Source organism: Anopheles cruzii, chromosome 2 (assembly GCF_943734635.1).
Source record: "Anopheles cruzii chromosome 2, idAnoCruzAS_RS32_06, whole genome shotgun sequence".
Taxonomy (NCBI): Eukaryota; Metazoa; Arthropoda; class Insecta; order Diptera; family Culicidae; genus Anopheles; species Anopheles cruzii.
In genome coordinates this window covers 29,082,028-29,097,285 of record NC_069144.1, presented here as the reverse complement: position 1 = coordinate 29,097,285, position 15,258 = coordinate 29,082,028, and the positions used below count along the sequence as shown (strand labels likewise).

Genomic DNA, 15,258 nt, shown 5'->3' with positions numbered 1-15,258 from the left:
ACACGGAAGCACCCGGGGAAAACAGTGAACCAACCCCTAGAGAGCCGAAGCCGAGGCTTCGGGTGCGAGTGAGTGCGACGGCGAGATCGATCACACCAATCGCAGCGCACGTGTCGCTTGTGCGCCCGTTCTCTGTTGCGCACACACGTGTGCGCCCGTTTTGGGGAGGAGTTTGCGTCGTGGCCCACAGGCAGAGAGTGCGCGCGATGGCCAGCGGCGGCGAGTTGTGCGCAACGCGCAGAGACTTTCGATGCGTTTTCCGCGGCGTCAGAGCGGCTCGATATTGGCAACAACACGCAGGAGCGATCGGCGGGTGCAGGTAAACAGGGTGACAGGCGTTTTGTGGCAGCAGGCGGCAATGTTTACGCAGCTCGTAATGCGCGCGCATGTCATTACCCATCCTGACTCTCCCGGGCCCGGGGGAAAAGCGGGCCCGAGCGAACCGAACCGACCGCGGGGAAAGCAAAAAAAAAGGACAGTTACTCGGTGTTATTAGTTTATAGTTTGTTTTGGGTCTCGATGATTTTATTGAACGCCCTCCATTTTTTAAGCACCTCCAGGGATACCTGTGCACGAAGAAGCAACACACGCCGGGGGAAAAAAAAATCCGCCAGCCAATAGGTTGCCATTTTTTTCGGTTCTCTCGAAACCGTGTCCTTGTACGGCGTGCCGCGCAAGGACACTTTACGGTAAGGTAGGCTCGGCTCGACTCGCTGGCTACCCTGCGTTTTATTGATGGCTCCGATACTCGGTGTCGTGCGAAAATTTGGTGTGTTTTTTTGCTAGGGTCCTGTGGTCCGGGTGTTTTTTATTGACCAGCTCGCTGGATGCTCGCTGTTTTTTGGCACACAAAAAGCCCCGGAATCTCAGGCTGTTCCATAAATTTTTGCATGCCTTTTTGTTTCCCTTCCCGAACTCTAATGATTGCAATTGTGACGGAAAGTGCTGAGCCTGAGCCTTTCACCGGTTTATGATTCGCCGGCGAAGACATTCGCAAAGGAAGGACTAGACTTTTACAGGGGGTTCAGGGGTTTATGCTCGCCAAAAAACACTGTGTGTCGGCCAGGGGCCCGGGAAAGGATGCGCTTGCCCGTCCTGGAGTTGTATCCCCTTCGAGCCTTTAGCTTGGGCTTTTTAGCGTACTAAAAAGTGTAATTTTTGAAACATTTCTTCAGATCGCCCTGAACTAGGTGAGACTCATCACTCATCAGGATGCAGACGAACCCATTTCGAGGAAGTCGGTGTCACCATGTGGCAGCCGTGCTCGAGGACACACCGATGGTGCCCCGCCATTGAGTGATTTTTCTCTTTCCTCTTTGTTTCGATCATTCACCTACGGAGCGACAGGAAGGCCGAAATGCAAACAAACACGCTGCGAGACGCGAACACGCTCAACACAACAAGGTAAAAAGGGAAGATGCACCCAATTTCTGTTACCTGTCGGAGCGGTTTTCGGAAGAGAAAACAGAAAAAATGCTTTCGAATTAATATCTATTTGCCAACTACTTGTCCGGCCGGTTGGCCGGACGTTTAGTTAGGCCGCAAGTCCAACAACGAAAGCTGGAGGCTCGTTTGAGGGAAGAATGATTCCGAAGAGTGAAAGTATCGGGCGGACAGAATAAATATGCCTCCAGTGCGAGCTACGTGATGTTGGGATCGGCTTGGAATGTTCCTCATATCGCTGATAACTCTGGCACTTCCAAAGAGCTGCCAGTCCCAATTCTTCATTTCCAACTTCAGAGCTACGGCTGCAGCTCTGAGATTGAGTTGTTTCCAGACCAAACCGCAACAACCTTCGGTTAGAACTGTAAAAAGTGTCTCGAGACCAAAGCGGAATGAACAAAGATCTGTGCCGAGGAAGGCCGAGTGGTGCAAAGCTTCTAATCGGTCGGGATCCTTCCCGGGCACCCCGGGAGAAACGGTCATCACAGCAGGAACTTCTTCTACCTCGCTGCTGGCTGGCTGGCTGGTTTCCGGAAAAAAAGAACGGGCACACCACCGAAACCCGGGGCCGGGGGACCAACGGAAACCGTATGCAATCGTCCGGTGACTTCTAAACAAATATACATAATTCATAGCTGTTATAATTTTTCCGTATCCCATTATTCGTATTTGTCTTAACAGCATGCGGTAATAATGGATTAACTCTTTTCTCGGCCGTGTCCTTTGGGATCGTCCTTCGCGAGCTCGAAGACGGCACCCAAACGGCGGCACCCGGGGAAAGGGTTGAAAGGGTTGCCCGGTACTTGCCTCCGGTAGTGAGGTCCCCTGACCGCAGTGTGACTTAGAAACAGCGGGCAATAAACAGATAATCCTTTTTGCCTTCATCTCCGCCACCGAGTCTGGAGAGAACCTCGGCGTCACGAATTGGACCGAGTGGTTCGGTTCGGTTTCGGAGAGAAGGATCTATCGCTGTCTGTGTGCCTGTGTGTGAGCACTAGCATTCGCCGGCAAAACAGGAAAGAAAACCCCTGGCGCGGAAGGGTTACCATAAATTTCCAAAGCCAAACTCCGCGCTTCTGTTGAGGTCCCGGAGCAGCACAGCAGGGCCGGGCCAGGGGACGGAGCAGCAGCAGCAGTACGCCTGCCGAAACACGGTGTTAAGTATGAACTAGAATCGTTCGCCAGCGGGTCACCAGAACTGGCTGCCCGCATAATTTATGGGCTCCCGGCTCATCACCCGGCCAGCCGTCGGCTGCAGAAGTAGATCACCGGCGAAAGGGCCCGCGGTCCGAAACAATGGGCAAAGGTTCGTTGCGATTCGACTCGGCACGGCTCGGAGAGGCTCGGGCGGGTCAAGTAGCTGCTGCTGGGCAGCGATTACTACGATCGGCTACCATTTTTTTGTTTGCATTTTATTACTTTATGGCTCTCATCATTACCGTGTCCATCGGTTGGCATTGGTTGTGATCAAACGGATTTAGGTGCGATGATGCGTTGACGATTTGTATATTTGACCAGCGAGTGTCAAGATGTGCCAGACGTACTGTGGATGCGATAGCTACTCGGTGTGGAATAGCTCTTAGGATTTACTCTCCAACATAGGCACTGAAACAAGAAGATAACTTGTCCTTTTTAAAATTGGGCTATTTGGTCAAAAAGACCAGGAGGCTCTTACAAGAAAGAATCCATTTAGACACCTGATAAACGCTATCAAGCAAGTTGCGGTAGACTTGAAGTCCCATTTAGTAGTCATCACTTAAAGGAGCACTTAAATCGCAAATTCAATAACTGGACTGGAGCGTCAACAAATCATTCAAATAGATAGTTCCAAATGAAGAATTCGAATGGAGTAAGTGGATAACGACTGCCTCAATGCATTTTTGACATTAACTCGGCGAATCAAACGGACTAATGAAAGGCAAGTGTGTGAATGAGTCCTTCATGCTTGGGACAGTATCAATTGGTAAGCCATTTGCAAAGCTAAGAATTTAGAATAAACTAGATGGAACTTAGGATGACTCAATTTATAAACGATGTGATGATCCACACGTTGAAGATGTGTGCGAAACCTTCGGTAATCCATTACCTATCGATACCACTGATTTTGAAAAGGAGTTTGATGGCTACTATGATGAATAAAGGAGCTACTGGATAGGTTTGAAGTTTGAAAAGGGTAAAATTGATCAGGTTGTGACTAATACAGGACAAAATACGGTGCTTTGTTTTGTTGCTCCTGACTTATAATAAGAATAGAATAGAGGTTTTGGATATTACGGCGTATTATTGATTTACCATCTATTTTATCGTTCAGCAGCAACAGAAAAATGAATTGAGATTGCAAATATTAAATACCTAATAAGCGTACCGATATACAGGATAGCGAGCAAGATGTTTTTCCATTGAAGAATTGCTAGATAAGAAATAAGTTCCTTTTCTACGAAACTTCTCTGACCTAATGTGCACTGAATTATAGGCAAGTAAAAAATCATGCAAATCACGTGCTGATATGCTGTAAGCGCGTTGAAAACAGCCGATAGTTAATGAAATGCGGTGGTGTAGGCAAAATTCGAATAATCCTGCGGCACATCAGAACGTTTCCGCGTCGTTGGTGTTTTCCCGCAGGCGGTCCCTTACCCAACCGGGAGCAGGATTACAATAAGACATATAATTAGAACATAATTCTTCTCCTCCTACAAAACGGGGCCACCGACAGCGCTGCCGATGGATGGTTATACCTCCACGATGCCTTCGAAGACCGAACCCGAAAGGACGAATATGGCTGCGTAGAACTACCCGGACCCGGAACGGTATTGAGTAAAAAGTATGGTAGCTACCACTCCTGGTTGGTGAAGTTCATTCTCCTTTCTCTAAGCGCGCCCGGCAGGAAAACAGGAACCGAAGTACACTTTAACCGGGTAGACGCAGTTTTCATTCTCCGTTCGCCAAAAACCGGGCAGACAGGCAGTAGATCAGTTGAGCAGTCGCATCCTATCGCACAGGTAACCCCCAGGAGAGCGCTGAAGCCGACCTGGGAAGGCGTGTCACTGGGATTTTCGGATTGTTTTACCAATTTATCTGTGTGTTTTATCGTTCGGTTTTTTGCTCATTGGGTTATTCATTAGGTGGATCTTTCTTTTTTGGCAGAGTTGTATAAAGATGGGCAATATACGCAGGGCAGGGCAGGGTTGTAAATGCGCCGTGCGCATGTGCTCGCGATTTTTTACCAAACCAAACAGAGCCGTTTTTTACAACCAACCGACGGCGACGCATAAAAAAATGGGAAATAAAAACAGTTACAGTTCGATCCAATATTTGCAAATCGTAAAACTAGCGGGCGGCAAATGGCGGTGAAAACGAACGAAACCTCATCCGAACCCAACCCAAGCGGCGAGTGTCGCCAGCCGGCCGTAAAAAAGGTACAACTTTTTTACGGACGACGGATGGAGTTGGAAATAAAAAAAAGACATGTTGCCAATCAAGAATACAGCAACTCACACAGCACGGCAAATGGTATTACCTTTTTCTGGGCGGGCAAACCCCGAACCGGAGCGTATTGCTGCGAGTCCTATGACTCGAAGATCGCATCGGTCGCGTAGGTAGCTTCTGGAATATGCTGTAGCCGGGCGAGGTCACCACGCTTAGGCTAAGTATTGGGGCCCAAGCAGTTAGTCAGTCGACAACTCCTTTAAATTAAAGTATTCTTTCTGTCAAATATTCATTATCTGTGCGCCACACATTTCGACATGCAACACTCTGAACGGACCACCAGAGGTCATCCGTTTTTTGGATGCTGCGAAGAAGCGCAACCCAACTCCCGGATCAGCGCTTGGAATGTTTGGTCGACGATCCGACGACGACGACGACGACGCTGTAGAGTGCTAGAATAACAACGAACGAAGCTCGAAGGCTCGAGAGCCTGGTTATTAAAAACATATTTACCGTGACCGGTGGCCGTGTTTGCAGATTAATTGAAATTCGATCAAGTGTTTCGATCTGTTAATCTGCGGGTGACAAAATTGGCCTCGACCGGTCCGGAGTTGACAAATATTGATGCATATGCTCCAAGTGTGCGGCTCCAATGTAATCGTAATGGAACCCAAGCGCACGATATGAAGAGAGCAGGGGGGAGGGATATGGGGGGGGGATATGTGGATTTGGCATGAAGATCTCGTTCACCGTAAGTGCCTGCCGTGCCTGGCCCTCGGGGGGAAGGTCCCGGGGTTCTCGCTTTCGGGGTCGCAGCAAGGCCGGCCGGCCCCGGCCGGAACATCGCACTAGTTAATCTTCCGCCCGACAGTTCCCACAAAATTCAACAAAGATTTGTTACGATTCCTGCCCTCTCTCTCTCTCTGTGTGACTGTCCGATTCAGAGAGCGTCACACGTCCGAAGGGCGCACTCGGAGCATAAACACAGAATCCCCCTTTACCGTATTATTTATAACCCGGCTCCCTTCTGGCTGAACGCTGAACTTCTGATGATGCTCGGGGAGACCTCCACAACCCCCGGCGGGGCGGGTGAAGCCTCGCGAAGTTCAAGTTCAGCCACTCGCTCCAGAGCAGCACCAGCAGAGTGTGTGTGTGCAGGAGACGGAGAAGCTGGCAACATGCGAACAAGTGATCACGACCGCGCGACCGCGGAGAGGGTGTGTTACATCGACGCCCATGTGTTTGGAGCAGCAGCAACGGGTTCGGGATGGATTTGGATAGCGTTGGCGCTGGGCGATGGCAGCTGGGCAGCGATCAACACGGCGGGCGGACAAAACCGAGTCATAGGCCACTGTGAGCCTGTGTGAGCGATCAAGGAAGACCAAGGAACATTATATACGGTTATTACATGTTGGTACTCTGGGCCGGTAACAGTTTGTTCGTGGAGGTGGTGGGTGGTGGGATACCCCGCCCGGTGGAGAACTAAATCGAATTGGAAATTCATTTCAAACATTCCGCAGCGACGCGCGCGCGCGCGCGATAGCTAAACTTTTGACCTCTCTCACATACAGCATAACACGTCCACCTCGGCGGGAATCGCGCAGGCGGTGGCCTGGTGCTATGACGCGAGGAGGCGTACGGGAAAAACTTTCTACTACTCGATTCTACGTGGCGGCGAAAAGGAGAGGCGGAACCGGCGGGCGGTTCAACCCTTTAAAGGGGTGACTTAAAGGGGGGCCGGCACGGCGGTTCCATTCGGATCCGACCGGAATTGATTTGATTGCACGCCCGCGCTCTGCTCTACTGATTCGGTTTCGATATTGGGATTACGAGTCATGGAAGGGTTCATTCGGACACTACATTTGTGGGTATTAATATTAAGCCAATTTGTATGAGACAGCATAGAGAAAGGATCAGTTCAAATCACTTATTAATGAGAATTAAATTCGGGTCACATACTGAAAATTGTAAGCTCAGCTCCTTTTGGTGTTAAGGACAGTAAGGACATCAAATTTGTGCTACGGTAGGTCATTGATGAGACAGTCAATAAAGCGAAGTGACCATGCACGACCCACGGATAAGCAGCTCGGCTTCAACACTGACCATCGCCGACCATCGAAACTGGAACGCAGACAAATCTAATAAGACCGCCAATTACCTGTCTGCGGGGAGTAAGCCACAGGAAAGTAGACCATGTAGCTGCTCTGTAACTTCTTCGATAGTATAAAAGAATGCATCCGCCCGAAAGGCATCACTCAAAGGCTCTAAAGGCTCACGCCAACACGGGAGAAACATGTTCGCAGCCAACTTTGCTTTGGTCGCCTGTCTGATCGGCATCCCTTGCGGCATCTTCGTTGAAGCAAATCCTCAGCTGGGTACACGAGAGTGTGTGTGTGTGCGTGCGTGAAACAAAACTTGTCAAATTTGTCGCTTCCGGTTTGTCTTTTCAGATATGCTCGTCAGCGGCTACGAGATGTTTGGGATTTGCGTGAAGAATTGCGCCCAGTGTAAGAAGCTGTACGGAGCGTACTTCGAGGGACAGCGCTGTGCCGAGTCGTGCATTAAGGACCGCGGCAGCAACGTGCCGGACTGTGAGGACCTAGCCTCCATAGCACCGTTTCTGAACACTCTCGAGGCGCAGAATTTATTGTTTTGAGCCGGTGGGGTTGAGAATGTAGTTTAATAAAATATCGAAACAAAATGCAACCATAAAAATGAAATTTATTTTATCTGCAAGGATTTACAAGTTCACAATAGCATATTTCGTTCGATTTTGGGGGATCGCTTAAAGCGTACTTTTCAGAGAAGTAGGAGTAAATGTTGGCATTGCTTCGTGTTACCGTGCATTAAGATTACGTTCGTTCTTTTCAATAAGCCTGATCCAATTTCCTGTGGCCATTACATCTAAACTATCCAATTGCTTTCAATATCTGTTCGAAGCGTTCACATTTTTTCTTCGGAATGAGTGTTCTTCAGATTTTGACTGTTCTAAATATCTCAAATGTTCCAAAAAAATCGGGATTCGGACGTATTTCGATCGATGCACGGTTCAAATTGATCATTTGTTGTCAGAAGCGATCTGTTTAACGGTTTCCCTATGTTTTCGGAGCTTGTTTTAGGTGGTTTTTGGAGTTTTAGGAGCATCCGAGCTCTTAATTTCGTTTTTCACACAAAATTTGATAAAGATTCTTTGCCATCAATTTTTTGGAGTAAACAAAAATGGACGAAGAGCCAAAACACGTCCAAGTAAAACAGCTGTCAAAAATTGACCGATTACTCAAAAAGGCCGAATTTTTCTCCATAAGTCACTAACATGTAGCAACATCGGAAACCGGATATACGTAGACTGCGGAAATTCCAATGTCGCGATTTTTTTTTAACAGACCACGTACACCGTTACAGAAACGTTCCTAGCGTTGCATCTAACTCAAGGGAAACCTATCTCAAACATTTTGACGCTAATCCTGTCTTTCGATTGTTTGCCGTAAATGTTTGTGGAGCAGAATCCGGACTTCCCATAGTCACCTAAGGCTCTAGAAAAAATCTCCCCATACGTCGCCCATGGAGGCCGATTGCTCAAAGAGTGGTTTACCTGCAAGGCCTTAATAATTGAAGGTGTTCACTCGAAACTCGGATGTAAATTCGAACAAAGCGGACAATTCTCAGATTGATGGAACCTCAAATCTTACAATACGTTCGTTATCCCCTCTTCGTACATGCACTTTCGATACGGCCACCAGCGCCTATGGATATTGTCTTCGAAGTCTAGGAAATTTCGCCTCACTTCTCCAATCCTGGCACAGTTTTTTTTCTGCCGACCGCCGTAAGACCGAAAACGGGCATCCGGACCACCCCGGACCACTCGACTGCGTTTGCTCACTGTCATACACCGTAAACACCGTTATTGGCTCTCTGTGGCCCCAAGAAGGGGAGGCCCCATAAAAGCTCCAAAACTGGCACCTTCGTCCGAAGAAAACATGCACACAGCAGCCGCATTGTCCCGAGCGGCGTGTCTGGCGCGGACTGCTGCGGAACGAAACGAAAATTTAAGCAAACAAATCCCCTAACAGTAGGCGGTTTGGAGATCATTAATAATTCATCTCAAAATTCCGAAACCACTGGAATTTCTGCCACCGCGCGCAACTCGGACGACGACGACAACCGACCGCCAGTCCGCCACCCAATCTTGTGGCTCACCGGGGCGGACCTCTTTGGGACCGATGATTTTCGACAAAACGACAACCTTATTTGCGCCCAAGACAGAGCCGCGCTGCCGTTTTACTGTTGACTGTTACAATTTGTACGGATTCGAGGAACCCGCCTGCGCTTCTGTTTTGTTAGCGTGCGCATCCAAATATTTATGCTGCCAGTTTGTCTGGCGCGTACTTCCCGTGCGTGGTTTTTGGTGATGAAGATTATCTCGAGTACCAGCCGGGTGCGCTCCAAAAATCGTGAAAACCCGACGCCGGACCGAAAGCCCGCATTATTCAAATGATGTCCAAACATTGACGGGGTCCGGTATCGATTGCGAGGTTCGCTCCTTCTTCGAGTTCTTCGAGCAGCCAACCCAGCAACCCGGAACCTTCCGCTCCCGGGGGCGACAATCAGACGTCTTGGTGCCACACGCAATGGTGCGCAATGTGAACCTTCTTGTCGGAGTGAAGGGCTAATTGTAGCAATCGAATTATCTCCGCATCGACCGGACAGTTCCCGACCGGACGCAGGATGTTGAGGGATGTTCAGATCCGGCCTGGGCTCCCAGCGTTCGGTATAAAAGCGGCGGTCAGCCCGGGAAATGGAGACAGTGAAAAGCACCAGTTGCATTAGCGACACAAGCTCTAGTATCGCCAGCCTGCGCCAATTGACCCTCGGACGATAGAGAGAATGTTCTGGACCAAGCTCTGTTTCATCAGCGTTTGTGTGGTGTTCCTGTCGCTCACCGGCAGAGCCACCGTCGAAGCGAACCCGCAGCTCGGTAAGTGTCCGTTTCACTGTCTCCCCGTTGTTTTCGCCTCACTTGAACGCACGTTACAGAGCTAATGGGAGGGTATGACATCATCGGCATATGCATCACCAACTGCGCCCAGTGCAAGAAGATGTACGGAGCGTTCTTCGAGGGTCACCTTTGCGCGGAAGCGTGCGTTCAGTTCAAGGGCAAAACCATACCGGACTGCGAGGACCTCGGCTCGATCGCTCCGTTTCTGAACAAGATGCGCTAGTCGGCTAGGAGCGACGTCCCCGACCGAACGATGACGGGAGTTCGATGACGAGGAGCTTTAGCTTTAGCCGTTTTCCACAAGCGAAGCGCACGGCAGCTTCCAGCGCGCATACCAAATAAACTTGCCCTTTGACGAACGCCATGTGGAGCGGTTTTTGGGGGGTGTGAAAAACGAAAGAACTCTCAGAAGGCGGCGTCGGTAGCGCGGCCGAACCATATGGCAACCAGCTCTCGGGATGATGATTCTGGACCGGCCGGGGTCCGGTCTTCTAAACTCTGTCTGTTTACGCGAGGCAATTGAAAGAGCAGCTCTACGAGCCCTCGATCGGGTGTAATCATAACAATTCCTACCGCGGACCAGTGTTGCCAGCGAGAGAGGTTCCCGGGCAGCGAGAGGTGCTTGATTTAAAACGCGCTATAAAGTGCTACCATTACGTTGCAATTGTCTGACATCGAGTGGGGTGATCCTCCGGAAGGCGCTGAATGGATTCGGCCCGCCGAGCCGAGAGACAGCAGGCAGCGTAGCTCTGGCTCTGCCTCCACACTGGATCAAGTGTTTGCGTCTGTTGTGATTGCTCGAGGGCTCGAGGTTTCGCCTCAAGTCGTCAGGGGTCCGTGAGGTTCCGCCGTCGCAGCCGCCGCCGCCGCCACCGCAGTTCCGCGCGGGTGTTTGAAGTAGAGTTTTTATGCTTTCAAGTCAGTCAGTCAGTCAACAAACACGGTTTCGGTGGAGTTGAGGTTTTTGTTCTCCCCCCCCGAAAAACCTCATAAGCTTTTAGGTGGTGATATGTATATATGTGTAGTAGCCGTAGCGCGGGCAGACGAGTGCGATTTGATCGCCGGTGAGCATATGGTCCACTTCACCGTTTGTGTGGTCAAATATACTGTATGGAAATTGGAGTACTTCAGGGCGCGCTCTGGCGTGTTTGTGCTGCGCAGGACCTCAAGGGTCAGGTCTACGAACGCGCTCGCCTACCGACTGCTGCCGGTCTTGCGGCCGGCCAGAGGTCATGGGCACCCCTGTTGACTTCACTCTAATTCAGACCCCCGAAAAAGGGCCCCGATTCGAGGACTTCGAGAAAAGGAAGATTTCACCCACTAAGCCTCGGTAGTTCACCGCGACATAATCGCCCGATCGCTCGCGGGTTCATGTTCCCACGTTCGCCGAGGCCGTGACGCAAATCGCAGCTCTAACGGTGCCCGATTTTTAATACATATTAGCCCGGCGCGGAAAAAAGGGTACAATTGTCGAGGACTGAATGAGACACACACTGAATGGCCATGGCCAAGAAAATCAATATTTGTTCCCGATTCTGTTGCCATTTACACCTTTCCTTTTTTTTTTGCCCGCTGCCCCTTTTTACACGATGATGTATTTAAGGCGCGAAGGTATCGATCTGTATCGGGGGTTTGCCCCGCGCCCGCGCACACCCGCGAACGCGCGGGTTTCGGACGGGGTAGGACGTGATTAATGGGAAGTGTGTTAATCATTTCCTCTTTTTCGGGGGGCCCTCCAAATGCAATAATTGAAGAAAAAGGGAGTCAACAAACACAACACGGCCCTGCCGGCCCTGGGCGTCCGGCAAGTCCCCGGGCGCGAGCGCGGGAACGGAGCCAAACAAGTTCAATATTGAAGTTTCAATGGGCAGCGCATTTGTATTCTCGTAAACCAATTTGTATGCTTTCAAATTATCATTCATCAACTAATGGGTCGTTGACGCAAAGTGTTGTAGGGCGGTGGTGGCGGCGGCAGAGTGGGCCAGGGTTTTTTTTACGGTAAAAGATTTCGCCGCTCCCGATCCCGAAAACACTTCCCGGCGTCGTGGAGTGTCCAGCCAGAGCTTGAGAGCCAGCCAGTGTTCCTTACGGCACCGTTCCTCGGATCACTCGGGGGGGAGCTTGTTAAAAAACGTGGCGTAGACCGGGGCCTGGATCCACCACGGCCACGGCTTGACCATTTCGGAACATTCTAATTACCCGTTCTCATTAGAATCGTCGTTTGGTCGTCGCGCATACTCTAATTAACGGTGTCGGAACGCCTTTGCAAGCGGTGCGGAACCTGTGGTCTGTTTGAGGTTCGGAGGGTTCGTGGCCGTGTGGGTCAACATGGCGGCTTAGGGACCGGATTTAATTGCTCACGCACTGGACGTTTGGACCGTGCCCAGAAGCTCTCGCGGTTCAATATTTGTGTTGGAAAAAAGGGTGTTAAGCGCTGGGCAGAAAGCGAGTCAAGTGATCCCGGTCGACCGGCTCAGCGTGTTGAGATCAAAGGACTGATCGTTGTTTCTTTCCAAACCAAGTGTATCAACATATAGATTTAATTTAAATGGGCCTGAGTCTGATGTGCCACATGGGCTGAAAAGTCCCGAGTCTAAGAATGTAAACGCGGTTTAGTTGTTGTTCAAAATTAGCTTTATCCATCAAAACGAATCTTCACCAAGAGCCACACAATTCAGTACAACCTTTTGTAGAACAATTTATCGTTTGCCTCAAAATATACCTCAGTTTCAGCGACAACCTCTTTATTCGAATTTCTTACCGATGAGGATATTTTTTAGGTCTGCGAAGATTTAGTAGTCACTGGGAGCCATAGCTGGAGAATATGGTAACCGTTACGAAATAAACGTTGTTCGTAACGTTCGGTAGTTAGAGTAAGATACGCGTAACGCAACAGGTAACGTGCCGAAGTGACAGGTCGATGTTTACCTGTCGGCGATGTTTACGTGAATTCGAGGAGTTAAAAGCTCGGCAGGATCGGAATACGGGGCTTTTGCGACCGAAACCGGTGAGAGAATATAGTAAATTTTTAGTCCCGCAAGGCTCGGACATACCATCAATTTCGAAGTGATCGGTGTTATTCGGGGCAAAGTCGAACGTTCCTGTTAGAAAACTGAGATTTTCTAAAAATCAAAAACAAATTTATTTCTCTTGAAGTAATTGTGGCCCTGAAGGGTAAACACTTTCTAACAGTAACTGTTGGAAAGTGTTGATGGTATTTTTCTTCTCAAGATAGTCGATCAATATTTCACTACGCACATCCCAAAATAACGAGGTTATAATCTTTCCAGCCGATTGATGAGCATTCGGCCGCTTTGGACGAGTTTTACCAGTTGCTCTCCACTCAGATGGCGGTCGTTTTGATTCCGTAGTGAAGTGATGAATCCATGTTTCATCCATTGTCACATATCGACGCAAAAATGTTGATTTGTTACGTTTAAACATGGCCAAACACTGCTCAGAATCATTAACACGTTCTGTACATTAATTTAATTTATTAACAACCAGTGTTCGCCGTCAGGCTAGACACGGAATCTTAATACTAAAAAGTTTACGATAGAGAGGAGAGATTACGTGTAACAGAGTGAAAGAGTGGAAGGATGCAAGATGATGGATGCAAAGAAACCACCACAGAAGGTGAGAAAATCCCGCGACTCAGATCAAACGGACGGAAAGAAGTTTCTTGTTCTTGTTATAACACTTTTCCCAGTTATTACTATCCTTGAACGATATTTCTTCCCGTCAAGAAACGGTGTAAAATTAAAACACGTAATTTTTTTTTGATCGATTGTTCGGAAAATATCAAAAGTGGTGTGACTCTTAGTATAATAACTCCACTAACTTATGAGTATCATGTAATTTTAACATCTTCGCAATGCAATAAGACTAGCGCCATTCGTGTGTTAGGCTCACGACTTTTCAGCCTATGTCCTATGGGAAAGTAAATCAAGAATAAAAATCGGTTGAATAAATTGGAATTTTTCATTTTGGCCCCCCTTCAAGTTCCAGGACTGGCGCAGTGCTTCCTCCAGTGCCCACTCCGATCGATGATTGATAAACGGTGGTATTTCCCTGTTCTTTTCGCGCAGCGGAAGAGCTCCATCAGTCGACGGCTTTATTGGATTACAGAAGATGGCTCCCGATCAGCGTTTCCAGTGGCGTGCTTCGTTTCCGCTAAGACACCGGCCGACCGACCGGCCGACCGTACAATTATCACATGCCAACAGCACTGATTTTCCCACCGATTCCAGCGATTAAACTAGCCTGACAGATTAAATCTTGTTTGGAAATTCGAAACACGTCCCGGTGACGGCCAAGCGCTGGGGAAAGCTGGGCTTGGACGCGAAGGGTACGAGGTAAATAGAAACATATAGCAGCCGAGCGGAGCCGAAGAAAGTTGAGGACGCGAGGACGAAGCATCAATTGCTCTATCAAGAAACCAGAGGCCACCCGAGGAGGGTGGTACAGAAGTTTTACACTATCACTGGGCCGCCGGGATGCGGCGCGGCCGCACTGTCACTGGCGGATGGCTGGCGTTCGTAGCGTGGTCGCGGTTTCCCAGGCGTTCGGGCATCAGTGTTCGAAAATTCCAGCCCCAGGATCCGCCAGACTCTGCCTTCTGCTGCCAGACAGCCAACGAACCCGAGAGCCCGACGCGACACCCACACGCGTAATCACTTAGAAGGTGTAATTAATTCTTCTTCTCGTTCGGGTTGCCTTGGTGCAAGGCGTCGATCGATCCCCCTACCGGGGCAAGATCGCCGTGTCGGTTTGTTGCCGTAATCGGGTCGAAAACCTCGTGGGTTGTGCCCGGGCACCCGGTTTCACATCACTCGGTCGAAAGCGGTTTGTCTGTATCGGTAAATAATGGAAAACATGATTTTTCCACCAACGCCAGCACGTTCGAGAACGATAAAACACAAATTAATCGCGCTATATTAACCTTATCGAAAAATGAGGATGTGCCACGCCGCACAGCGAGGGCTTGGTCCGGCCGGGCAGCATCATTCCATCAAGATCTTGGGCCCGGCAAGCCCGGGTTCCGATACGAAAGGACGGCCAGGCACTTCAAGCTGTTAGATTTTTCATCTCGAGCAAATGCTGCGGATGAGCTTTTCAGTGGATTTATTAAATAAATGTGTTTACTATGGAGATGTCTCGTACCGTACGATACGCATCTAGAAATCTGGCCCGTAACTAGTTCCTCTAGCGCGTTTGCGAGGCCCCCAGATTGAACGTCGTCCGTGGCTGGTGGCTTTTGAAGCGTCCGTGGAACGCCTGCCAGGCGATGGAATCTGCTGCTTTCGCTGGGAAGGAAAACCGGACCAACGAAACTAGACGCTCACTTCAGGCGGAGACACGGTGTCTAGCTGGTCTGGTCTTTTTCCGGTACA

General features: G+C 49.5%; 2 protein-coding genes across 2 annotated transcripts; both read left to right on the top strand.

The window, feature by feature from the left end:
- Nucleotides 1-7,162: 7,162 nt before the first annotated feature.
- Nucleotides 7,163-7,525, top strand: LOC128278809 (eclosion hormone-like). Its single transcript, XM_053017537.1, has 2 exons — nucleotides 7,163-7,244; nucleotides 7,320-7,525. The coding sequence occupies exons 1-2, from the start codon at nucleotides 7,163-7,165 to the stop codon at nucleotides 7,523-7,525; spliced, it is 288 nt and encodes a 95-aa protein (XP_052873497.1).
- Nucleotides 7,526-9,753: 2,228 nt separating this feature from the next.
- Nucleotides 9,754-10,088, top strand: LOC128277525 (eclosion hormone-like). Its single transcript, XM_053015997.1, has 2 exons — nucleotides 9,754-9,844; nucleotides 9,904-10,088. The coding sequence occupies exons 1-2, from the start codon at nucleotides 9,754-9,756 to the stop codon at nucleotides 10,086-10,088; spliced, it is 276 nt and encodes a 91-aa protein (XP_052871957.1).
- The last annotated feature ends 5,170 nt before the right edge of the window (nucleotides 10,089-15,258 follow it).